The sequence below is a fragment of the Hydractinia symbiolongicarpus genome, chromosome 9, assembly GCF_029227915.1.
Source record: "Hydractinia symbiolongicarpus strain clone_291-10 chromosome 9, HSymV2.1, whole genome shotgun sequence".
NCBI classification, from domain to species: domain Eukaryota; kingdom Metazoa; phylum Cnidaria; class Hydrozoa; order Anthoathecata; family Hydractiniidae; genus Hydractinia; species Hydractinia symbiolongicarpus.
This window is the reverse complement of record NC_079883.1, coordinates 19,187,607-19,214,957: the sequence shown is the minus strand read 5'-3', so window position 1 is coordinate 19,214,957 and position 27,351 is coordinate 19,187,607. Positions and strand designations below refer to the sequence as shown.

At 33.9% G+C, this 27,351-nt stretch overlaps 5 protein-coding genes across 6 annotated transcripts in view; 1 reads left to right on the top strand and 4 right to left on the bottom strand.

Moving 5' to 3' along the window:
• Positions 1 to 5,430, bottom strand: part of LOC130656706 (vacuolar protein sorting-associated protein 54-like) — a 70,431-nt gene extending 65,001 nt beyond the window's left edge. The window contains exon 1 of the mRNA XM_057459616.1: positions 4,207 to 5,430. The gene's annotated coding sequence lies outside the window, so the exon portion shown is untranslated. The remainder of the gene's footprint in view (positions 1 to 4,206) is intronic.
• Positions 201 to 3,081, bottom strand: LOC130657807 (uncharacterized). Its single transcript, XM_057460804.1, has 2 exons — positions 3,071 to 3,081; positions 201 to 2,103 (listed from the first exon to the last, which is right to left on the bottom strand). Exons 1-2 carry the CDS (start codon positions 3,079 to 3,081, stop codon positions 201 to 203), a joined length of 1,914 nt encoding a protein of 637 aa, XP_057316787.1.
• A 3,761-nt stretch (positions 5,431 to 9,191) lies between the features above and the next one.
• Positions 9,192 to 10,380, bottom strand: LOC130656705 (uncharacterized). The gene is made up of 2 exons (XM_057459615.1): positions 9,980 to 10,380; positions 9,192 to 9,891 (listed from the first exon to the last, which is right to left on the bottom strand). Exons 1-2 carry the CDS (start codon positions 10,244 to 10,246, stop codon positions 9,331 to 9,333), a joined length of 828 nt encoding a protein of 275 aa, XP_057315598.1. The 5' UTR covers positions 10,247 to 10,380; the 3' UTR covers positions 9,192 to 9,330.
• A 4,518-nt stretch (positions 10,381 to 14,898) lies between these two features.
• Positions 14,899 to 16,341, top strand: LOC130657806 (uncharacterized). Its single transcript, XM_057460803.1, has one exon. It carries the CDS (start codon positions 14,899 to 14,901, stop codon positions 16,339 to 16,341), a length of 1,443 nt encoding a protein of 480 aa, XP_057316786.1.
• Positions 16,342 to 22,679: 6,338 nt separating this feature from the next.
• LOC130656936 (uncharacterized) lies at positions 22,680 to 26,253 on the bottom strand. Of its 2 annotated transcripts, XM_057459880.1 has the most exons (5): positions 25,187 to 26,253; positions 24,548 to 25,115; positions 24,064 to 24,393; positions 23,827 to 23,985; positions 22,680 to 23,680 (listed from the first exon to the last, which is right to left on the bottom strand). In XM_057459880.1, the coding sequence occupies exons 2-5, from the start codon at positions 24,689 to 24,691 to the stop codon at positions 23,471 to 23,473; spliced, it is 843 nt and encodes a 280-aa protein (XP_057315863.1). In that variant the 5' UTR covers positions 24,692 to 25,115; positions 25,187 to 26,253; the 3' UTR covers positions 22,680 to 23,470. The 2 variants fall into 2 exon arrangements, with proteins under 2 accessions (XP_057315863.1, XP_057315864.1); XM_057459881.1 differs by lacking the exon at positions 23,827 to 23,985.
• Positions 26,254 to 27,351: the final 1,098 nt, after the last annotated feature.

Genomic DNA, 27,351 nt, shown 5'->3' with positions numbered 1-27,351 from the left:
ATATTTGCCTTTACCCATTTTATTTAAAATATAATCTGACACATCAATCGCAGCAGTAGAAGTGGAATGGAGCTTTCGAAAACCAGATTGTTTGCAATTTAATAAATTATTCTCCAATAGAAACTCAACCATTTGCTCATGGACAATTTTTTCAAACACTTTCATGACAACCGGAAGGATAGAAATCGGTCTGTAGTTGTTTACATCACTAGGATCTCCAGTTTGAAAAGAGGAGATACTCTTTTATTTTTCCAACATGATGGAAAATAACCAGGAGCTAATGATTTGTTAAACAATTTGGTGAGAACAGGTGAAAAAACTTGGAGGCCAGCTTTCAACACTCTCACTCCTATCTTATCTGTACCCGTGACCTTATTGTTTTTTAGACCAGTTATTATTTTGGTAACGGTAATTTCATCAACTTCTTTAAATATAAAGTTTTTTTCATTACATTTTATATTGACATCAGACGTGTCAAAACTAAATTTTTGAGCAAGGGTAGTACCGATGGTGGCAAAGAAGGAGTTGAAAGAGTTCAAAATACCTTTAGGGTCATTTATTTCCATGTCGTTCTTAGAGATGAAAGATGGAACATTCTTGTTCTTTTTATCAGGAACAAGTTCCTTAAGAGTTTTCCATAGGCGTTTAGGATCCGATGCGTCCCTCTCTTTTATAGCATGAATAAGGTCATCATTTAGCCATTGAGGGCAATTTCCTTTGACACGGCTAGATTTAATAGGAGAATGTTGATCAATTTTATTAGTAACAAATTCATTAAAGATATTACAACCTGTGTCAAGATTGTCTTTATTTAAAATTTCATTCCAGTTTACAGAATGCAAGTCATACAAAAAGTTTTCTTTGTTAAAGTTCTTAAAAGATCTTGATTTAATAACTTTTGCAGGAATTTTAACCCATTTCCATTTACGAATGGCATATATAAAAGAGTGGTCACTCAGACCCATATCAATGACAGAGGAGTGACATATATGCTCACTGTTGGAAATAAAGAGATCAATTAAAGTAGATGAAGAAATAGTTGTGTGAGTATCCTTATCAATAAACTGCTTCAAGTTACAGGAGACAAGACAATCTTTTAGAATTCTAGTCAAGTTATTAGGTTTATTAAAATTGCAGTTTAAATCACCTAAGATGAAAACTTCTGGATTTTTCGGAAGGTTTTTTAGGCAGTCCTTGATATATCGAGACAGTCGTTCCACCATGACAAGATCTTTTCCCTTTGCAGGTGGTCTATATATGGAACATAAAAATATTGGGAAGGACTTTTTTAGTATGACCTCAATCCATATACTCTCAATACTATCTTTACTCAAATGGCTAAGCTTTTTAGTGGGTAATGTATCAATAGCATAAATTACGACTCCACCACCATGTTTGTTTCTGTCACAACAAAAAATATTGTAACCAGGGATGGTAATATCTGCATTGGTGACATGGCTGTCAATTTTAGTCTCATTTAGAGCTAGAATGTCAAGTTTATGTTCATGAAGGAAGACTTTTATGTAATCAAGCTTGCTTCTTAACCCATTCACATTCAAATGACCCATTTTGAAACCCTTTTTATTAGTTAAACCAAGGTCAAAATCAAAGTTTGGTTCAAAGGAAGATATATCTGGTTCTATGTCATCGTTTGGAAATGAGTTGTCAAAATAGCAATCCTCAAAAGGAAGTTCATTGCGGAGGCATATGGAACATACAAAGTTTGAAGTGTTGTCATCAGATGCAGCCAACATGGAATTGTACGATTTACCAGATATATTGTCACACTTAATATGTAGCCATTTTTTACATTGGTCACATTCAACTGCTCTGTGGTTTTTTGCTACAGTTATGAAACAGGCAGGGCATATGTTGGCATTACGTTGTGATTGAGGTCCCGGGTTAGGATTTATGTCCACTGCTAGCAATAGCAATATACCAGCACATTCCTTACTGTGAGATATTTTAAATTTATGTAGCACAAAAATCTTAAGATTTTCATTAGATGTTATTTTTTTTAGATTATCATCTAACAGCAAAGAGTAAGGTGGTAACAGAATGTTTTCTGAGTAGACTGCTTTGCTGGGAATGCAGGCTTCATTTCTATACAGATGATATTGTGTGAGAAAAAATATTATAGATATGGAAGATGGAGATATGCTGGAGTTTTGATTCTAGATCTTTTGTATTTCTTAATTTTACTGAATAAATGCTGAGAATGATAACTTTTGTATGAGACATTTTTTTGATGATAGAGCATGTTTGAGAGAAGGACTGTGAATATCAAGGATTGCATTGTATATATAGCTATATATAGATTAAAAATGTGGTGTGTTTTGTTATTTATAAGTTAAAAGTTTATTTGGCTAAATATATATATATATATAAAATGTGTCCGTACCTTTCTTGGGAAAGAGAGGGAATATTCAATGAATAATTTACTCATCAAAAACGATGCCATATTAGTTTTTAAAGCCATGAATCACATTGCTCCTGATTACATGCGCTCAAAATTCCTTTTGACAAAAAACTGTCATAATCATCAAACAAGAGGAGCTTCAAAAAACAGGTTCACACTTCCCTTGGTCAACACGGAATTTGGCAAAAAAGCCTTCCCATTTAGAGCTGCAAAAGTGTGGAATAATCTTCCAGACCAAGTGACCTGTGATGGAAGTCTGCTTTCGTTTAAGACTTCCATCTCTAATGTATTTGGCAAATTCTAATGGAGATCACTTTTAAATTTTTTAATTTTTGTTTTTTATTCTTTTTCTTTTCAATTTTCACAGATTATAAATGTTACTATGTTTGATTGAGCTGAGGCAGTCTAAGGTTTATCATTTTTTGTTTCTTTTTTGTTCTAGTGGCCCCCAGTGGAAACAATCCACTAACTATAGGTTTTTGTGATTTTCTGGGCTAGCCACTTTAAATATTTATTATTATTATTATTATTATTATTATTATTATTATTACACAACACAAATAATGTGTCACACAAAAAGTGACACTTCACGATACAAGGCCTGTCACAGAGAAAGAAAAAGATGAAAGTGTATTACGAAGCTGAAAATACACTAGGCCCATCGTATCTCACCGACCCCAACGTTTCTCACCGACACCCAAATGTTGGCTTGCCAAAGCGAACTCCCTGTTTTAACATTTAAATTTTTAACATTTGTAATTGAAAGAATGATTGCTGATTTGGTCCACATGAAAAATGTAATTTTTCGCACTTCCACTTCCTCCACTTCCACTCCACTTCCACTTCTTCTTTTTCTTCTTATGTGTCTATGAATGGTAGATATGAGATGCAAAGTCAATTTATCACTGTGGTGGAATGGAATACAGGCATTGTGAAATATCATATCATAGATGTCTCCAATGCAACTTAAGACTTCTTTAGGATAATGAATTTGAAGGATACTTTTTGCAGAGGAGCATGCTTATCTATAATATTGTTAACCTGGCCGAGAAGGAAAACCATCTGTTCATTAGGGTTCAGGCTATTTAATTTTGCATCCCAATCAACATCAAAGAAGTCTAAGACATAATTGGTTTTATTAAATTTGTTGAAATTGGCCTGAAGTTTAATTTTTTTTATTATTTCAATTTGGGTGGAAATGGAATATAGAAAATTGAGATAAGTGATCTGAAATTTAAAAAGTAAGGTTCCCAGCTGTAACAGGAATGTGTGAATTGTTAGTAAATATATTATCAATCAAGGTTTGTGAATGAGCTGTGATACGGGAAGGTCTAAGGGTTAGTGCTAAAAGGCTGTTTGTGCTCATATAAGTTCAAAAAAGTCAGCTGATTTACTATGGGTTTCGCATTTTATCGAATCAACATTAAAATAAACACTCTCTTATTTTCTCAGGATAAGATTTCCAGGGTTTTATTTAGATAAATATTGAAATCAGGGACAGGCATATTAGGGTGCATATATTATATGCAACCAATGATAATACTTCCTTTTTGTGGCATGGAAGCTCAGCAAATACTGACTCGAGATGTTTTGCTGCATACGTTTTCAAGTCAAGTCTTGATTTAAATGTACACTTTTTATCAATATAAAGCGAGTGAGGGGTTGGTCATAAGTTCAGCTTCATCATCATCATTCACAAGATTAATACTGTCAATTTCTTTGTATATACATATTTATTCTTGCTTGATCAGGGTCAGGAAAATGAATGTTATAAATGTTTTTCTTACCTTGCATAGTGAGTTTAAGATTTTCATCCGAAGATTCCATGAATGGCAAGGCAGCTTTCGTACACATCATGTAGGTCCAAGTGGGAGTGGTCAGGTTTTCCTCAGTAGCTTTTTCATTTTCTTCTAGTAGTTGCAAGTAATTATCCTTGCTGATGAAGTTACATTTAATATGGCACCATAATTCACATACATCACATTTAATTGCACAATGGGTTCTGGCAACAGGTTTACGACAAATAGCACAGGGAAACAAAATAGTCATTTGAATGTAGAACACAAAATAGAAGAGTAAATATTGAAAAACAAACAGTTAAGTTGTCAGATAGGTTAATGTACCTCACGAAAACGAAGGAAAGTATGGAACGGGGCGACAGTGATAAGAAAAACGTAGAGAGAGTTGCGTTGGAGAAAAGTGAGACAAATATCTATTTGAATATTGGTAAAACACAAAGTTGCGAAGCAACGCAGCTAGAAGGTACCATCATTATAGATGATGAATTGAGTTGGCCGATTACACAAAAGAGAAAAGATTCCAAAGATGCGCGAGAAAAAGTGGGCGTGACACTTTTAAATTTACTAGATAAAAAAAGATTAAAAAATGGTTTACCTAACTTTCAAAATCAAAATTCATAAAAGTTTTTTCAAAACGTTCATGTGTAAAAATTTTTTAGCACGAGTCCCTTCAATGATACGTATCGTTAAGGTGCTCCTGACGCTCAGGCAATCTTAATCAGCAGCACTTGAATAGGAAACATGCGCCTGACGCTCAGGAGTGTCGATGCTCCTGACGCTCAGAGCATCTCTCGTACACCTGACGTTCAGGGTATGAATAAAAACACCAGTAATTAGCATGTGCCTGATGCTCAGAACATGTCGTTGCATCTGACGCTCAGTGCATCTCATCTGTCTCATGCATATCCTGACGCTAAGGATTTGCATTATATAGATGATTGTGCATGTGACGAAGCACAAGGGAGGCACCTACATTCCTACCCATTCCTCAAAAAATTTCTACAAATACTCAGATGTAACTAGTCATTCAATAGAAATACATTGTTTTCTATAAATTTTGTGTTACTATTCTGGAACCTAAAGCAATTAAATAAATGATTTACCTGACCAGTAAAATCCCGTTACCAAGCCCCCACGACAGGCACTCCACAATAAGAATTACAGAACAGAAACTCCTGTCTGATGTATGATGATGAGGGATGGTCACATGTGGTTAACATTTATTTTATTTTTTTAAACTACCTAGTACAATGCCAGCACTCCAGAGGCATATTTGTTATTAAATAATAAAGTAATAAAGTGCAAGTAGCTAGCTTTATAACTACAATATGTTTATGTATCCAGCTTCATCAAGGATTTTTCAAAGTATTCTGTCATTTTAAATAAAGGTAGCTAGCTAGCTATTTCGAGCTTTGCATATTTCCAGTTACTACCTTCCCATAAACAGTAAACAGTCAAGGTTGGATTATATTATATAGCTAGCTAGTAAGGTATATGGCATTCATTGTATGTTGGTGTCAAATATGTTAACAATTAGAAACCTATTTAGTGTTCAGGTCAAAACGAAGTGTCTGCTGCACCGGTACCGGAATCGTACATCGAAAAACTACTGAACCGGTACCGGATTCGTAGATTTAAGAACTGCTGCACCGGTAATGAAACTTTACTACCGGACCCCATATTTGTAAATCCAGTGCACCGGTACAGGATCTTAACTTAATTCCTAGCTTTCTTTGTTGCCTTTTTGGACGAGGATTATCAAAATAAAGTAAGGGAAAATAACGTGTTTTATGCAGCGATAACTACTGTTTCTTTTTTGCGAAAAAACAATCTACAAAGTTCGTTGTTTTAGCAATCAATCGAGTAAAAAATAAATATAATAGAAAAATATAAGTTCGCAAACAATAATTGGTTAAAAGGTATAAACATAACGGAATTTTTGCTTGTTTAAACTTGACTGGAGTTTAGAACTCTAAAATTGTGAAAAGCTCCGTTCGCAGCTGATCAGGCGACTAGAAACGCGCCATTATGTCTATACCTTTTTCATCTCTTAATATGTTAAGAGCAGTTTGGGTACCTTTGGATGAAAAAAACTGATATCCAGCATGCTCCATTAAATATTCACGACTTTGTGTGTATTCGTCGTCATCTTCAAATTCCATTGGGTCTCTTAGTGCTTTTAATATATTTTGCTGCAATTCTTTGTCTTCACTGGTTAATACTAGTGGCCTTATGGGCTGATTCTCCAATAACGAGGAGTTTTCCGCTAGCCACAATTCAGCCTTGATTAAATCAAGGAAATGATTTTTGAAAAACTTTGTAATTCTTAATCTTTTTTCCTCTTCCTCTACGTTTGTATCTAAAAGCATAATGCTATAAACAATATAAAAAGGTTTTCAGATAGCAAATGCTTTAAATTTAGTCAAGGTAAGTCTCGGATAAGTGATGATTAGAATCGCCTACCCTATTTAATTCGTGATTATGGTCTGCGTGAAATTCTTTGACTTCTAAAAAATTGTCCAGACTCATCTACTCGCAAAGCGAGCGAAAACGTCTTGCTTTATAGTACTAAAAGAAATATAAAAAAAACAGTTTTATAGAACACAGTAATAAAAAGGTCTGGAAACAGGGTCGCTAATTAATGTAAACAAAATACGTACTGAACAGCTCGTTTCCAGAGCCTCTTCCTTTGAATTTTCTTCCACCATGAACACAAGCATATTTTAATTTATAGTACTGAAGCTCGGGTTTTATTATTTTCGTCAATCTTTTTTGTGAAGCCTTAACAGTTCGACTATCTCTAACGTAGACATCAACAAAATTCTTCTCTTTGTATGTATCTAATTTTGTTTTCAATTCAAAGTCGAAAATTTTTCCCCAACAACAAAAGTAATCGACATAGTGAATTTATGCCTATCGAGATGCCGTATCAAAACTGTAAAATTCTTCAGCGAAAAAGGATATCTTCTCCGCGTATGAAAGCAGTACAGCTGGTTTCTTCAAGAAAACTTCAAGCGTCTTGTTATCTAGGCTCTTACTTATTTAATATGCAAGGGTTTGTATCCAATAGAAACCAGGCTTTTGCTTCTTTGAAACGAATCATTCTATTGAAACGTTCCAAACGGTCAAGGGATTAAACATGTATTTAGCAAGAACCTCTCTAAGTTGATTTTTTCATTTCTAGTAATACTTATTTTATCGTCTTCGTTGTCAAAATAAAATTTTCACAAAAAACTGGGAAGTTTGCTGAAAATTCCTGTGCCGGATCACTAGCTGTGAGCCGGAGAAATCCAGTACCAGTTCAGTAGTTTTTCGATGTACGATTCCGGTACGTGCAGCAGACACTTTGTCGTCTAGCCTGAAGCAGAAAAAAAATGTCGCACATATTCCTTGAAATATGCCAGTAGCATCCCATTCCGTTCTGTAATATATCCCGGTGTCTCTTTATGGTTGCTGCCGACACATGTTGTTTACTTTAAAGCTAAAATACACGGTAAGTTTACACGGACCGTTTAGTTGTAAGAAAAAAACTTACTAGAAATTAAAAAAAGGTTGCGAAGCATTGCGCCAGTTGCAAGCAAAATTGAAACTAGCCAATAGTTGTCCCTAGTGCTCTTTGTTTCTCTTTGATATAATACGGCGAGGTGCTAACATCTTCCTGCAGCTGATATATGGAAATGCAACAAAACTGAATATCATAGACGTAGAAACAATTCTAGGGACGAGGTTGTAAAATCTCACCGCGGAACAAAAATTCGTTGCGCTAAAGTAGTGATTTTTCGGCGAAAATTCAACATGCGCGGAATATTTCTCTTCAGAAGGTGCGAGAAAAGCACATCCGCGCGAAACTAAACAAAAACGATTTTCTTTCCATATTGTCAGTGTTGGTAACGTAAATTTACCATTGATCATAGTCACAAGAAAAAAGTCTAGTTGCGTGGACCGTCGGCATTGTTTACGCGAACTATCCTCAATCAGCCTGGGACGGCCCGCTCATCCTGCACAGAAGTTCAAAATGGCGGCGCATGCAGGAGGAGACTACCTTGCAGGCGAAGATCTTGATGATTTATTTGAGTTACTTGAAGGCGGTTTTCTTGATGAAGATGTGGATTTTAATGTGGAATTAGATGCTGTGATAACGGAAGTGGAAGCTTACGAAGAAGTTGGGTATCCTTGTCAGGATTGTGATAAAATTTGTAAATCACAACGTGGCCTGACTAGACATCGCAATGTCAAACACACTACTGAAGTTACTCCTGAAATATCGACGAATGCTGGTCCTTCATTACCAAAAGTTAGTAAAGAAGAACAAATTTTGAAAAAGCTACACCCTTTGAAGTTGAAAGTACTTATCACGAAGAGTGCTGAGATATGCCTTGGTGATCAATGTTTACCCAAATCAACCAGGGAAGTGTTTTGTGATTTCAAAGTTTCTAATGATGATGCGGTCAAACTTTGGGAAAAACTGAAGCCAATCATTGGAAAGTATAACGGTGATGCAGAAGATTTTTATGCAAACTTTTATGGTCTATTGAAAGATAACTTGCTTCCATCAAAATTTGAGGACACTACTTTGAGCAATATTATTCTAACAGAACTTGCAAATCATGTTTTAATTTATCTTTCGGGTAATGATAAAGTTGTCGATTCTGTAACTGAAGCTGTAACACCTATCTCGGAGAATGAACAAAAAAGCCTGCAATATGTGGCTGGATTTATCGTTCACAAGCTTTATACAAAATTCCGTTTTTCGAAAAAGTCTCAACAAAGTGAATTCAACAAACAGGCTGTATCAATCCTACAAGCATGCAAAGTTGACTGTGATGATTCACAGACATTGATCAATATACGCGACCGTGGTGGCTTGTGGAGAGTGAACAAACAAATACAAGAACTTTTTCGAGAATGTAAAAAAATGTTTCGGTTGAAAACTTCAAATTTCAGCACAACACTAAATTGTCAAGACCTTGTTAAAAATATGCTCAAAAACTGTTCTGTACTTTCCAATTTCAAAAGTGTCTGTTATACCATTGATCCACAAGTCAGTAAAGAAGTCAGTATGAATCTTCTGGAACACATGCTTACTATGTTTACAAGAGTTCGCAGCTTTTCCTATGTTAGAGACATACGTGAAAAACATAAGGGCCTTATGTTTTTCACGTATGTCTCTAACTCCGGATATGTTGTCAACGGTAAGCGATTTTTAGCAACAAAATACGCCACTTCAAATTTCTTTTTCGTTCGTTGCATATCTTTTTCATCCATCTTGGCCAAACCAGCGACAACGTTGGAAGAATCGGCCGCAGATAACGTTGTAGCTCGTTCATCCAGGGAAACTCCTGTTGCTTTCAAATACAGGCTATGGGCTTTTAAGTGATGTCTACTCTTCGTGGCATGGTCTTCTACTGCACTTTTTTTATAGTTTTGGGTGCCAACAACGAAGATGTTGCTGTAATTTGGCAATGTTTTGATCTGGGACTGATACGTCGTACAAAATTTACAGCGCATGTTCTTAACCTTGCCATCTTTTATATCATAAAGCAGCCATTCAGCAACGCTGTGTTGTGCCAGCTCAGCTTTCCACTTCTCAACAGTAGCAGGTGTTACGGTTCTTGTTGATGTTGTTTGCTTGTGTTGTTTCGGATTTGTTTTGCCTTTGGTCTGCGGTGTAGTCTGCAAAATAAACAATTAAAACAAATTAAAGAGACACAAAAGATATTGTGAAAATTAAAGTACTAAATATAACAGAGTGAAGAATTACTATATTCGTTGCTGATTGCTTCGCTAATGTTGGTGGGTTTTTTCCAAAGGCTGAAAATATGCTTCTTTGGATTTTCTTCGGCTGCTTATTAATAACAACAGAACAATCAGGACATCTACCAACACGTTTTTCCTCTTCGCTGTACCCATTGACTGTACTGTTAACACCGGTAGAACATATGTTACAAGATGTTTTTTGACACGATATACACCGATACTTCGTGCTTCTTTCGCAAAAACAACAAGGCAAATCATTAATTTCACTCATACTTGAAGGAGCAACTAACTTACATGCGATAAATGTGAAATGAACACTTTTTCATTTCTTATAAAAGCGCAAGCGACCGGCGTTCTTTTACCAGTCGAATGATCTCACTCAGAGATGTTTTATATTAAAATGAATTAAATAATTTTTTAAGACGATGGAGTGTTGCAGGTAAAGGAAAATTTTTTTCTTCGTTTGACAAAACAATTCGAAACCATAGCAGGTCCCATTTAATTGATTTTTTCTTAATGCTGCAAGTGCTATTTCTATTCAAACAATTTTAAAAACGAAACCCACGTGCGGTATAATATTTTGTTTTGTATAAATTTTGTTAAAAATTTAAGCCACGTGGATAAACTTAAAACATTTTTTTTTTTAATTTGAAAACGAAGCATATTTTTTCCTATTTGCTTGTGATGACTTTACAAATAATTATAAAAATACAAACTTAAAAACTATTTTGTTTATATGTTTTAGAGTATTCTTTAGCGACGGCATTTTTTGCGATTTAATTGGCTTATCAAAATGCGCAGCCTTACTTTGTTTTTTAACGGCGCCTAACCACATTTATTATTTGTGGTGTGTGTGATCATGATTAAGAAACTTCCATGATGGCACATGGCAGATGAAAACAAAACGAAAGTGAAGCGGAACGAAGATTGATTAAAAGAGACAGATTATATTTAAATTATCTCGTTATTTTTGCATGTTTCAATTTTTATTTTTTGCAGTTATAATAGGGGAGATGTAGCTAGAGAAACGTGCCGGACAAAATGACAGGCCAGAACTGATTTTCGTCGGACATATTTGCGTCTGGGTCGGACAATGTCCGATGTCCGACCGCTATTTCGAGGGCTGTAAGGCTGCTAAAAAACTTGCAAAGAAAAGATCATTGAGAACTGAAATTAAAAAAGCCAGTAGCAGCAAAGACATGGGTCACTGATTCATCTAGTTCCGGGCATGAACTATAAAATCTGCCACAATGGCTATTTTTATAGCCACACATGTGATAAAAAAACATTACACATGGCTAAAAATCACAATAAAAATTCATTCCTTTTTTTTTTTTTTCTGGTTGAACTTCAGACAAAAATCAGGATCCCTCACAGTACGATTTAGAGGTGTCGTGTGAGAAATCCTGTTACTTCATTTACGGTCAATTTAAGATATCAGGATTCCTCTGATTTTCCTGTAAATATATGCGTGAGTAATTTTGACGCGTTTTGAAAAAGTGACAACATTGCAATTTTTCCATAGCTAATAGCTTTCACAAAATAATAGATAGATGGGACATAGAAAAAATAAACATACATACTCATCCAATAACCATCTCCTAAAGTGATCCAATCTCCAGTCCCACAATATAAAGAGAACTAGATAAAATTGCCAATTAATAACATTTTTTCAAATGTGTGGCTATAAAAATAGCCGTTTTGTTGTGTGCTTCATTCAAAGTGTAGACTTTTTTCTTTTTGGTAATGGGGTGTTTTTTGTGGAAGATTCAGATGTGGTAGTTCTCCTTCTTTCAAACTTTTTCGAGTTGGGTAAACCCATATTTGATCCTCCGAGAAATGACGTTCACAAATAAACAATTTGAACCTGGAAATGCGACGTCTCAGCTCGTCATCTACCTCCCTATATTTCGTGATGATATTGATGAGCTCCTTTCCCCATTTTTTGTTTACTTCATTATTTGGCAACGGAACTTTGAAAATACTGATGTCTTTATTTCTCCTCGATACAGAGCATCCATATATAGCACAATTTTCACCAGGCATAGTAAAATCTTGTACGAAAAACACCCAAAGTCGAAATAAAAACACCAAACTAAGTACACACAACACCCAAAAAATGCGCCATTTTGAACTTCTGTGCAGGATCGGAGGCTTGGGAGCCACTATAGTTCAGCCGTAAAAACATAGAACAATGGCCTATTGTTTGTTGCTAGACTATCTTTTTTCTTGTGACTATGCATTGATGAAGCTTTTAGCGCCAATAATTCATGCAAAGTTATACTTTATAAAGTTAAAACCCTATTCTGAAAGGTATGCAATACATTGAGTTGTACAGCCCGTAGTGTGCGAAAATGCCACGGATCCAGAGGATGCGCGTCGTAAGGTACCCTCTTTCAACCGGAAGTTAATACTCGGGTCGCAGATTATAATAGAGACGATGTAAAAATAATGGCACCAGTTATAAAAATCAATTTCTTGAAGCTACGGAATCTGTTGCAATGAATTTCAAAAACATACGGGAAACAATAAATAAAACAAACAATCTACAGAAAGGAAAACAATTTATTAACTTTTTCAAGATTTATAAAACAGCTTAAATTTTTTGACAAAAAAAAACAATAACAATGCGGTGTGAGGTTTCGCTTTCTTTTTTTTTATCTCACATATTGAAAGATAACATCTCTCGCCCTCATTGTACGCAATCTAAAAAAAAAGAAAACTTTTTTGTAGTAAAGTTTCTAAATACATTAAAATCCAGTGCTTCTGAGGGACAATATTTAGAGCTAACCTTCTAAACTACAAATATATAATTTGTTGGGACAGAGTTCTCAAAAAGTGTTTATTAGATACAATATGCTTGATATAATAAATAAAGTTGTGCACCTCTGTTTACTTTCAGGGTTGTCTTCTTTTAAGCGTTAATTCATATTAATACAGGTTTAATCCTACATAACAGTTGTGGCTTATTGAACAGAAATTTAAAAAGTTTCTGTAGCTCAAATGGAAGTTTTTTAACACTCTAGAACTGCCTTTGTTATCCTGGAAAAAAACTGATAGGGTAAATTTATTAGAATTATAAAGGCTAACCACATAGATCGCTACTTTTTTAGGCCAGGACAACAAATTTGAAAGCACTGTTTTTTATTTGAAAAGTATAAATTGTATATATTTAAAAATTTGCCTAAGCTTGCCCTTATACTTATGGCTTTTTTGGCCAGTTGACAAATTTATAACAGTCAAATCATCTTATTCTTCCTCTTAGCCATGTGAACATGACAAATATTTGATTGTTAAAGTCATTTAGGCGCCAAATAAAAGGTTGCTCAGTCCATCGATGAGTAAAAACTAAAAAAATAGGCGATTTTAGTAATCTTTAACTGAAAAGTTTCAACCATACCAACAAAAGTTTCTGAATCTGGTCAAATCATTCTAAATGTTTTTTTTAAAGGATTTAATTGACGCAATGATAAGAGAAATTAAATCAGAGTTTCTAGTCCTAAACACAATCAAAAACACATGTAGAAAAATGTCATTATACATATTATATGTTATTTTCCAACCAACATTTTTGCAATCCGGCAGGGAAAATTATACATGTCCTGCCTAATCCTTAAATTAAGGTGCAACACAGAATTTTAAAAGCTCCATAAGACTAACACAAATACAAAAATATTACAAGTCCTCAACTTCACCCTGGGACTTAATTCATTTCTTTGGTAAGGCAAACCAGGTCAAACGTATTTTGTAATCAGACCATTTTGAAAACTATGTCGAAAGACGTCGTTCATTAAAGAATAGCACGTTGGATAAAAAGAGGATTCTGTGTTTAGGTGAAGAAAATGACTGTTGAATAGTTTATAGTATATAAATAAAATGGAAATTTTTACATATAATTTGGCATAATTTTAAAAAAATAAAATCTTCATATGCTTAAACACGTGGACAAGAAATTGTAATGTAATATTCCTTCGACTAATATTACGAGAAAATTCCAAAGTGTCAAACAGTTCTGAAAACGCACACAAATTTTAAAGGACGGGTGCAGCTTTGGCTCCCTTGGAGCTCTGTTAAAATAACGGTTTTGCACATTGTTTTAAACCTTTTTCTCAGGAGGGCATAAGCACGACTTAGCGAAATGCATTGATGGAGGTTTAGTAACAAAACTACACATTTTTTTAATTATATACTGTACATATGTTTGCTTATGTCTTTTTAAATGTCTATTTTCTGCACAAGTCATATTTTTCATCAAACAAAAAAAATGTTATAAAAAAGGGTCAGGCGCCTGACTCTAACAGGGTTGGTCGGCTGGATCTTTAACACCAGACATTGGTTAGGGGACGTCGACAAACAGTTTTCGTCTCCGTTAATGGCAAATTGGTTGTTAGGACGGGGAGGGGGTAATTCATCGTCCGCTAAAAATGCAAAAATGAAGACGAATTTCACTTTTTCACCTTTTTATTTCTTTTAGGTAAAATGAAAAAAAATTCAACAAATTAGAAAATGTTTCAACATTAAAAATCCGCTGCCAATTTGCCAGTAACGGAGACGAAAACTGTTTGTCCACGGCCCCTCCTTATGTCTGCCCTACTAGCTAGAGCTACAGGTGTCAACAGTCAGGAGGTAATGTTATATCTACTCCATGTTTATTCCAGAAATTACCTTCAACTCTTTTATACGTTTAGTTGTATATGTAAGCTAGCTACAACAAAATTTAAAAACTACACACGTGCAGCTTACAAAATATAGCTAGCTTGCTAGCTACCTTATGTTTAAGTAAGTAACCTTGTTGATCTGCACATGATCTGAAGACAAACAAAAAACGATAAAATAACACACGGTTTGGCGCGTTATAATTGTTTAAATTACTTCCATAATATAGTGATTAAAAAAGCTGATAAGGGTGGTCGTGTAGTCATCATGAGTAAAGATGACTACATTAGAAAAGTTTATGACCACCTCTTCAACAACAAATATTACGCAAAAATGAAAACTGACCCTAGCAAAGACCTTAAAACTAATATCAACGGTTTCATAGAAATTTCTCTATGTCGCCACAACATAAACAAAAACACGGCCAAATTTATAACACCACCTGAAAACACTAGAATGCCCCTATTTTACATACTGCCAAAAATTCATAAGGATGGCATTCCAGGACGACCAATAGTTTCAGCCGTTAACTCTATAACTGAAAATATCTCAGAATTTTTAAATCTTTGCCTGCAACCTCTCTTACCAAAATTAAAATCCTATGTAAAGGACACCAAACATCTAATACAACGGTTACAAACCATACCGGCACAAAATGAACACGTTTTACTTGTATCAGCAGACGTATCCTCACTTTACACCAATATCCCTCATCAAGAAGGAGTTGATGCGTGTATTCATTTCATTAGAAAATACAGAAACACACTGCCTTCATTCACACCCAATGAACATGTAATACGAACGTTGTTTTCGTTTATACTGGAAAATAACTATTTCATGTTCCTAAATGAAATATATCTGCAGTTACTTGGCACAGCCATGGGTACGAAGGTGGCACCACCATACGCATCATTATTCCTGGGTCTTTTTGAGCAGGTGTTTATTTTCGATAAGTTTCCAAATTTAATCACTATATTTCTTCGTTTCCTAGACGACATATTCTTCATATGGGAACACAGTGAAGAAGAACTACACAAATTTTTCACATATCTAAATTCAATACACCCTACAATAAAATTGACCTATGAGTATTCAACAGAGGAAATTAGTTTTTTGGATACGACTATCTATTTAGATAAACGCTCGAGAAAACTCAAAACCAAATTATTTATAAAACCAACTGACAGCAGAGCACTATTACATTTTACGTCGTATCACCCTCACCATACCAAAAGGGGTATAATTTATTCGCAAGCACTCCGCTATCGCATGATAACAATTCAAGATAGCATTTTAAAATGTGAGCTCGATGAACTTAAAAGTATTTTGCTGACCAGAGGATACAAAGGTCGGCTTGTTGATGAAATATTCGGGAAAATCGCCAAATTAAAACAATCAGACGTACTTTCTAACTCCACGCACAAGTTTAATAAAAAACGAATACATTTCAGAACCGCTGACAATAGTGGTGATGCTGACAGAGACCAAAACAAAGACAAACACATTCTACCTTTTATTTTACCTTACCACGAAAAATTTACAACGCTTAAACGAATACTACACAAGTATTGGTTTATAATTGAGAGCGACCCTGCTCTGCGACTCGTTTTTCCAACCAAACCATTCTTGACTTTCACCAAGCATAAAAATATACAGGAATATTTAATCAGAGCAAAGATGAGATCTGCTGACCACTGCCTTTCAATATAATTTTTATAATTTTTACGTTTATTCGATTTGTATAACATTCAGTTTATTAATATCATAATAAAATTGTTACACCCAAAACAGTTTTTTGATATATTAGCAAAATACTGCATGCTAGCGTTTTGCCATTTTATTTGTTAGTCTGATATCCAAATATATATCATAGCCTGTGGAATGGGTTGTAAAATTAATTTACAAACTAATTAATACACACAAAACCAAGTAATTTATGACCAAAAACTTAATAACAAACTCACATACGCGTGAAAATGAACATAATACGTGCATGTGTATATATAATATTTGATAACTGTGTAAGCAGAGATAACTGGGTGCAGAAGTTAGCTGTTACAACCTTGGTACTACCTTACTGTGAAACGATACGAAGAAAAAATCTCGTTTCCATAACAACATGACAAAATCTTCCATCTGCACTCACATTCGGTTTGACTAAAAAACTCTCAATTCTATGACAACTACACTCATCCATTTTAAATAAATCAATCAATAAATTACACAATTACGACCCATAAAAAGGGTTCCTGAAAATACAACTTTAACACTGAACCATATGGCTAGAATTTAACTTTTCATACAAGGCTGATATAGATTACAAATAAATCTTCGTAGCACCGGAAACGAGGTTGGATGTAATGATGAAATACTGATAATAACGACTTATACTATCTTAACAACACAGAAAACCTGTGTAATAAGTGATAGGCATATCATCTGGATTCAAGAAAGCATACACGAATGATAGAAACCTGGGCACTATCTTGCCTTGAAACGCTTTGAAGGTAAAATTGCGTTTATAAATCTGTGCGCACATTCAGTTTAAACATCGGTTTCTATGACAACTACAAGACTGAACAATAAAAAATAAAAAATAAATAAATAAAAACGACCCTCAAACGGCCCTACCGAAGCAATATATAAGACTGAGAATGGCCATAAAACGACCTCTTACAACAGAAACAAGAACGTAGCAACACTATTCAAAATAACGTTTTTTTATTAAATCAAATAAATTTTCATCATGCAGACTAACGATCTCTTCAGTTCAAGCGAATTTGACGCTAGCAACGGAAATGGTGAGTAAAATTTACCTACTTTACAACATTTGATACTCCTAGCTAATAGAGAATGCTTGCTAAAGCATGGCCCGCTACCACGAGGAATTATTGATTAGTCCATACCCGGACGGGGCTGAAAATTCTGATGACGGTAGTAATCAACTGACGATCTCGCAATTTAGCTAGTATCTACAACTTAACACCAATATCACCAATGTTATTGGATTATTAACAAAAAACCGAACATATGATAACCACAAAGTCACATGTTCAAAAAACGGAAACATGTAAGGGATTACCACGAGAATAGCGCCTTTGCTAATTTTTTTACATTACATACACATTATTTGAAACAACAAAAACAGTTTTAAAGCTATTATTTTTATTTAAAATAAATTTAAAATAAATTAAAAACATCATTTCAAAATAAATGAGAAATTATTTGTATTATAATTAATTTAAATACAAGGAAATGAAGCAAATTTCAAGTCTGTGAAATATACCACACATACTTTAATATAATATATACATACTTTATCTTACTTTATCTTTGATAAATTGTTTTTCTTACTCGGCGTCGGAGGTTTGGTAGGGTTAGCAATAAATAACAGTAGCCAAAAGTACACGGGATTTTGTAGAAATTTTTCAGTTCCTTGGTGTACTCTATGGCACTCCAAAGTCACATTAATACAGTTATCTTAAGACAACAAATGTTATCTTAAGATAACTCTATTAATGTGACTTTGGAATGCGTGCATATTCACATTAATGTTCTGATTGTAAGATAACTCGAGTAATCTTAAGATAACAAATTATCAGAGAAATATTGTAAGATTTCTTGATCATGGTAACATTAACGACTTTTCTACCTTTGATGTTAGCGCTATCTTAAGTTAACTAAAGTTGCGAGAAAATTGGAGATTACTCAAGAACTATGAGAAACAAAAACGCGTTTTATGGTTCGAATAAACGCCCCTTCTATTAAACGCCCCCTCGAATAAGCGCCCCCTTAAATAGCCTTCATAAGGGGGCATTTATTCGAGGTGATAGTAAAAGTATATGAGAAAATACACTACTTGACACATTAAAGTCAAATTATGGAGAAAAGAGGTAATACTTTTAAATTTTAGATAACCTATGGCCAAGATATATTAAATCTCCCCGAGGAGCGGAATGTAAGACGTATCCCTAAAAATACCCAAAGAACCAGATTAATATTTTAAATGATATTTAGACTAATTCGTTTTTTAAAATGTGAACTGAAAGATCTTTGTGAAAATTAAAACAAATTTTGGTTATAGTGGACTCCCAATAACTCGAACACCGGTTAATTCGAAATTTTTTTAGCTCGAAATTTTTTCTACGGTCCCTTGGATAATTCCTAATACTTCCTTATAAAAACTACTCGTTAAGTCGAACCCCGGATTACTCGAACATTCGTTTTCTCGAACCATGGTCCCAATTGAGTTAATTTCTTCGGATAACTCGAACTTTCTCTCGAATTTGCTGAAAGTTTTGATCTTAAAAATTTTAAAGCGTTAGATGGATGGCTGGAGAAGTGGAAAGAATGTTAGAAAATAAATACAGTCTTGCACGTAACAAAAGTTACTTCCCTTGCAAGTTACAGTCCTCTTTTAAATTAAAAGTTCTGTTTTTTTTAAAATGCCTACCATACACTTTTGTCCTGACAGTGGGATAATGCAAAGCATTTGCATGCCATCGCTATCTCCAAGATTTACTGCTTTTGCAGTAATAGTGATAACGCATTTTCTACAGGGATCAGCTCATAGAAAATACAAAATCGTTCTGGCAAACTTTCTGTTTTTCCCTAACGGCAAATACCTAATCACTTTCCCATTTGTCAAGGCGGGTCAACTAGAAAAAATGTTTAAATTTCAAGAATTGTCTTTTTCCTGTTTTCTGACAGCAAATTCATCTTAGAATACCGTGGCAAGTAGTGCTTATGACAAATTTAGGTTTTTATTGCGCATTCTGCCACTTTTTCCAACCAACCGCAAATATAACTGCATAGCAGTGCCCAGAGTGATCATTTTCGTATTTTTGGACAGCTCTTTGGCCCCACCGTCGATGTTTAATTCTTTGCAATAGCTAGATGATACTTTAGGGCCTCCTAAGGCAATATATGACAGTTCTGAATATTAAATGTGGTGTTCCACATGCAGTCAGAAAGCTGTCTTAACGATGCACCCTCCGAAGTGAACTCGTCATCAGTTAGACTTAAGACTTAAGGTCTTAGGTGTTTGGTGCTTTTCGGGTCGAAATAGTGCTGGCGTACACCTTTTGTCGATCCACATGTCAAGAATGTCCATAAAATAATCTTTAAGTTTAAGTTCCGATTCCACGCGAAACAAGAATTCTCAAGATCTTCTGTCAATGCAGGCATTAGTACCACCTAGTGTTTAAATGAAACCGATTTTTAAATCCAAGTTTTGTCTTTCAGTTATTTTGTCGAGATATTGCCTGTTTCGCCCTGTTTTAGCTTTTTTTTTGTCCAAAAAATACACCATCGGTTCTCTGAAAGATGAGTCAGCCTTACAAAAATGCGTTTCACTTAATCCATACACGTGACACTTAAGGAATATACGCGGCCAAAAAGACGCTTGAAATAGCGCATGTTATTCAGTTATTTGGTTAGGCCTCGAGCAGCAAAATGTCATATTTTGCCTATACTTTTCCTAGCAACGGGTAACCATGGCAACCAACCAATGAAATTTTTGACTTAATTTTGTCATACTGTCACATACTATAATATCCTCATCAAGTATCTTCAGAACAGACAATCCTCTGCGATATAGTTTTTTCCTAGGGGTACTACCTTAACAGCGACAACATATTTGTCCACAGAATTGTTCAATTTCGCCATAAACTTTTTCTTGAAGCACTTGTTTCCAAACACTTTTATAGATATGGAAAGAATCACCTTAAACTGAGACTAATATCTCATTTTTGTCTCAGTTCGAATTAACGGACATTCGTTAAGTCGAACTGTTTTCTCTGGTCCCCTTGGAGGTTCGAGTTACCGGCAGTTAACTGTAATTGATAAATATTACTTTCAAAAGTAAATAAATACAAACAAAGGTCTTACTGTTAGGTTTCACTAATGAAAACATTCTGAATCCACAAAAATATTGAACTTAGTTAAGTTTGGGAAACACTACCCCCTAGACGAAATTCTGGGACTTTCTGCGCTCACCAGAAACTCCGACAAATCCAATAATGTCAAAGTCTTTTCCGTATTCTTATATAGTTTGAAAATTGTGTTAGTTTTCACGTATCTAGTCATTTTAAAAAATCTGTAGGGTGTTTTTTCCTTTTTCTGAGTGACCTAAATTTAAAATTAAAATCGGCAAAAGTTTTAACATATTTTCTAATTTTAGGAAAAATCGAAATAATATATGCAAAAAATATGCTTTGATATTAGGTTGGAGATTTTAATTCATTGTGCACACCCTTTCCTAATAACGCTTATCTACACTCCATGGTTTTTAATGTTTTTCTTTAGTCACGCCCTACTACTTTTTTCGATTTTTTCTACTTTGGTAATTTTTTTTTTCACAAAGCAGCAAAAAGGCATATTTTCAGGCAAAAATGCATTTAAGTAATCGTTACATTTGATGATTTAGATCTTATAAACTTTCCGGATTTAACATCTTTCCTAGATGTAAAATTTTTTAATAAGGAACTTTTTTCCTCCAAGGATCAGTTGCATTTGAATGATATTATTACCTGATACATGAAGTAATTGGACATTATCGAGTATCCTGACAATTCGGAATACTAAAAAAATGACTATTTAAACGGGAAAGACATCATTTTGTGTGATCATTTTTAAAAGGAATTGTTTCGATCTGTCTCGTGTTATGCTGGTAAAACTGTGTTAGTCGCGTCAAAGTCATGTTTTATTCCCTCTAGTCCGTCAAAATTGAGAAATTTGTTAAGAATATTTTGCTGGTATACGAATGCGAATTTAAAAAAAATTATCCTTTGTTCGATCTTTCTTATAAATATAAATATACCTTTTATTTGGATCCAGTTGGACCACTTTCACCACTTCTCGGAAAAGTAGGAATACCTTAAAAACGTAAAAAGCGTGAATAAGTAGCAAAACAAGATTTTCTTGTATCTTTTCTGACATCGGTATATAAAAAAGAGACAATAAGCTGGAGGATCCGCCAGGGCTCAAAAAATAAATATTGCTGAGAAGAATCTGGATTTATTGTCTACGTGCACATAAGCTATTCATTATATAAATCAGGCATATCTCTTTAATAATAGCGGTATTCCGTCTGTCTTTTTGTGCGCGAGAAAAACGTTGAGGTACGGAAACAAAATATAGAACAGAATCCACGGGCTACCGGCTAGTCAGCCGTATTCTGTCTGTCTCTTTTTGCGAAAGAAATAGTCGTGTTACGAAAACACGAAATGTCATATTTAAGGTACGGGCTCCGACTAGTAATATAATAATTGTATAAGAGCTTGTAACAGTATGAAAGAACCTTATTAATACTAATACCAGAATTTAATCCGCAGTAATAAGTACCAAAAGGCAGTATTTAAAGCCCAATGCAAATGTTTATAACAATGTTTTAATTACCAATCTACAAGTCGTACATGAATAATCTCTGAAGTTGTCTCTCTAATTGTCGCAATTGTCTAATTGAAGCTTAAAACGCAAAACTTAGCGGTATGGATTTGACACATTGTAAGTTCAAATACTAAATCTGATTTAACTACAGTATCTACGTTACTTGGCGGAACAAATCCAATTCGTTTTATTGACTGTTTTTAACGACTGACTAATTTGTATGTTTACTTATCATTTTCCACTTGTTTGTTTTTCGCCAGACCTCTATCCTAACCAAATAAATTTGAAGGCACAAATAGAATTACTATTTTGAAAATTTATACATTACAAAATTTCGGAAAAAATGTTACTGAAATGCCTTGTATCTTCTGAAATTATGTCCTTTTTTCATTTTAATTTTACTTAATTCTTGCGTAATACGCGAGTAGACACTCTTTTTACTTTAAAATTTCTACACGCAAAATCGCAACGCACATGCACGCATATTTACGGGACGAATTTATTTGTGTGCATGCGCTGAATCACGCTCGTGAAAACTAAACTTTTTAAAAATGGTAACCATAGCTACGCCGAGCAAGGGAAAGACAATAGATTGCAACGCTTCGTTGATTTTAAGTTTTTAAATAGTTTATAGTACGCGCGGTTTTCTACATTGAGAATTTTTCTGAAGAGGAAGGAGCGATGTAGCCGGAGGAATAAGTAAGTTATAAAAAAGTTTATTGTTTTCTCCAGTATTTGACGTGGGACTTCGTCCCCTTCCAAAACATTAAAATTGGTAGTGGGTGTAGTAAAATTGTAATATCTTTTTAACTAAAGTTTTCTGTAGGAAAGACTCTTAGATTTAGCTTATCAACACCATCCTGATGGTAAGTTTAGTAAATTAAAAACCATTTCACTTTTTTTTGTGGTGTTTTTATTATCACAAAGTCGAAGGAAAAAGGCACCTTCCACACCACGGTGAGTCAGCCTAGCTATTCAATGAACATCCAATAAAAATATTTACATTATATATACATGATATACACATTGTGAAGGGATGCTCTATAAACATCAGCTAGAGCTAGCTAGTAGAGAGTTTTCTCTTTTTTATTTCAGGAACCATCCCTTGTCCTACGGGGTTACATCGCAAATAATGCTCCTTTGTCATTAAAAGTAGACGATTTGTGTCCGGTTTTACTGCATGGTATAGCCGTGCAATGCCATTGAATTCAGCATGGATGCTTTCTGCACCTTGTTCTCCATAGAACCCTAAACCTGTACCCCAAGCAGAAACAAAGTTTACGGCATGATCCTCAAGTAGATGTAACTTTGGAGTGATCGATTGAAGGGGAAATATATCTCGAAGAAACACCATCAGTTCTTTTACATTTAGTTCTAAAACAAATGTTTACATGTTATGGCTTTTATATATGTGTGTAATTTGTGCAAAAATGTGACCAATTATTAGTGTTTATATAATATACCTACCAAAGTTTTCAATTTTGTCTTGGTTCATAACTTCACGTGTATTTAATGTTTTGTGACATTTCGAATAATGTAAAAACAGCTGTTTAAAGTTTTCAGCATGTAAAATAGCATCTGCATGTATGTCTGATCCATTGTATCCAAGTTTAGTGACAGTGATTGGAAGTATATTGCACATTTGGATAAAGTTGTTAGGCTAAATATCAAATGTTGTTGATTACAGTTTCTGTTAATGCACTTTTTTAATAATAAGCAAATATTATTAATTACTATTCAAGCCCTAGTTCGTTAATGGTAAGTTGCTTATTAAAAAATATATAATATAGAACATTATTTTTTCACCTCAAGCATTTTATTTACATGATTTCCAATAAAGCTACCACCATAATAAGCTTGGCGTTTAATGTTGAGCTTGTTGAGGATAGCATCAACTGCTTGCACACAAGGACCATCAGTTTTTTTAAAATTGTTTGCTTCTTTTAACTCCTCAATACGGTTGGTCTAAAATATTGAATTAAATTGAGAATATTTTTTTGCATTTGTTTTGAAAAAATTTGTCTTCAAATTTAATATTTATACCTTTTCAATCTTTTTTGCTTCAAAGTGTTCAATTCTTAGTTGGTACATGTTTTTAATTTTATCCTCATTGTTTGGGTCTCGCATTACAGCTGCAATGATGGTGTCATTAATCAATTGGATCTTTTCATCACAGTCTTCAATATTTTTTTCTAACAAGTCTATTTCTGATGTTAAAGCAATAAACTTGTTAAATTCCTCTTCTTGGGTTTTCTGATTAGCGTTTGCCATCTTGGTTGCTAACGCGATGTCCACACTGTGGCATTTATCTTCAAACATTGTAAAAAATTTTAAAAAACATCCCAAGGAAATGTGTAGTCCAGGTAAAGATGCCTAAAATTGAGTAATAAAACTTGACTGATTAAATATTACTTTATTATCACTAATATATATAACTATGACTAAAATGTATTTTAAAACAATAGTTTTGGAGGCAACAGTGATCAAAAATATACATACAGTATAGTATAGCATGAATTTTACTTACCTGGTCAATTGGAATGTTAAAAAGTGGGTCATCAATTACATTGTAGTTGAATTTTGCATTCTTCAAATTGCCACCAGAGTCTCTAAATTTTGCTAAATTCTCCTTCAAAGTTTCCAGGGTTCTTACAGGAAATTTTCCACGCATATCCACAGGTTTCTGTATTTCTTCTTTTGTTGCTATGCAATACAAACATGGGTGTCTCCCTGAATATTTTAAATGAAAATAAAATAAAATGTGATTTTTTATTTTGACTAATACATTTTATATTTTGTACTTTTTTTATATTTTGTACTATTTTTACATACCGTTAGCTCCGGTTATGCCATATGCACTGCTTAAAAATTCGTAATCACCCGAAAGAAATACTCTTACTCTCTGGTCACTAAATGTAGAATATAGGTATAAATTTTAAACATAGAAGTGTTAACTCTAACAAAAATGTGATAAATACCAACCCAAATTTGCTGGACTGTAGTCTATCAATTTGTTCTGTAAATCGACTTGTCCCAATTTTCAAATTTGATCTTCTATCCTTGGCCTCAAAGATACTGAAGACCACAGTGTTTGACTATAAAAATCATAGGAAAATAATGTTTTTTTTCTAAAAGGTAGTAAAAGTTATCTAGGACTTTCTTTTACCTTGCTGTTTGGATTCTTTGTGTTACATATTTGAAATGAAAGCTTGAATGAACCACCGCCATGATCTCCTCCTATTTTTACATGTATTTCATTATTCATGAAGGGGTAATCAGTTAATAGTCCATTCCTAAATAGAAGTAGAATTGCATCTGTCTTAAATTTTTATTTTTATTTATTTTTTAAGTTTTTTTTAACTATATGTATCTTTTTCCTAAGAGTAAGTAAACACAAAAACCTACTGTCTTAGACAGTGAAACATTGTTTTGACTTGGGATTCCAGGCTTTCAACATAAACCCATGCTGCACTTCTTATTTCAAATTTGCCTTTGTGCCCTTTAACTTCGAATGAGAATGGAGCTAGTTCTGAACGCAATTGATCACCAGTCCATTCCGTAGCCACTTTTCTTTGTTTTCTCTGTGATGGTATGGATATGTTAAAGGTTGATAACCATCTATATGCAGAATATTATTATTTTTTTAAATGTGCATACTATATACCTTAGGAAAATAAAGTTTGCAGTTTTCTTTTTTGGTAAGAATTTAATTTGACAGATGCTAAATAAAATAAATTTGATGAGCACTAATCCACCAACACTGCTGACACACTTTCTTTCCTTAAGGTATTAATTTTGCATAAATGCTATTATGATAAATATATAAACAGGTAGATGTATAACACCTTTTTCATAAGAATCATACTTTTCATTTGAGTCTCATGATTTTAAAAGTCTTATTTAAAAAGGTGTAACATGTCTATTCTGTCTTTTTTGTGAATTTTCATATATGTACTCAATTTTCAGCCATACCTTGACATTGTTTTTAATTTTGACCAGGGAATACTCAAGTCTGCCTTCATTGCTACAAATTCCTCTGGAGTTATACTCTTTGTTGTTATATTGGCTCTCTTGAGTATTTCTACTCTCTCATTTTCCTTCAGACTCTTGACTAATTTGCCAGTTTGTACGCTGAACCCACTTTCATTTCCACCAGAAGAAAAAAGTAATTGGTTTTTTAAAAACTTGTTCCTTTTTTCTATGGTCCGCTTGCAAACTTCATTACTATTTTTAACCGGTTTCGGTGTTGAGGTGAACATGTAGGGCTAAAATAAATTTGTTTGAAATCATTAGTTTAATTTTATTTAATTTTTAAAATATCAAGGATATATATGTATATATATATATAATGTAAAAAAATTTGGATATGTAAATCAGTTATTTTTGTAAATATATGCATTTTCCATTAACTGAGATACATACCCTAGGTCCTCCACTTTTAAATTCTATGCTGTTATTTATATCAGTTGATTGTTTCATTTTATGTTTTAAAACATGCAAGGTGGCATCCTCTATTTCTCTTGGAACAGGAGATGACTCGTCCAATAAAAATACATCTCTTATTGAATAATTTGCACTTGTATTTGAACTTGTGGATGTGTTGCACGATATATTGTGTAATTTAAGCTCATGTAATTTATCCAATGTAAATTTCTCTCCACATTTGTTATCACAGTCAACTTGTAAACTATTTACCATGTGGTTTCGGTGCAAACTTGGTTTTAAATTTGATTGGTTGACAAGAGTGATGATGTCATCGCGTTTGCACTTAGGGCATTCACTTTCATCTTGAAAACTTCCTTCAAGATATATAAGGATGCATTCTTTACAAAATGCATGTTCACATGTGATAACCATTAAAGGTTGTCTCAGAAGATTTCCACAAAGCATGCACAAACAAAACTTGTAATGTGGATTTTTTTCTAAGCCATGGTGACTGACAACGGGTGGAATAATGTCATTTAAATTTTTGTCACTAATTTCCTCTAAGGCTTTTCTTGACCATATCGGCTTAAAAGTACTTGGTCGTCCTGTTTTCTTCTTTTTTGATGGCCTGCCTCCTTTTTTCATACCTTGAACATTTTCACATACAGAGCAAACTTCTGTATGGGGAGACCAATTTTTAGGTTTCAACTGTGTTGTTGTATTCCTATTTTCAATATTTTTAAGTGTGTTGTAACACCGAAAGCAAACATATTTGGGATGAATGTTGTCCACATCCTCCTGGATATGAACAAAAAGTAGTTCTAATTCCTTCTCCAATGTCATTTTCTGTTTTGCAATACCTTTACTTTTAGTTAAAAATTCTCCACAAACTCTACAAAGTTTTGC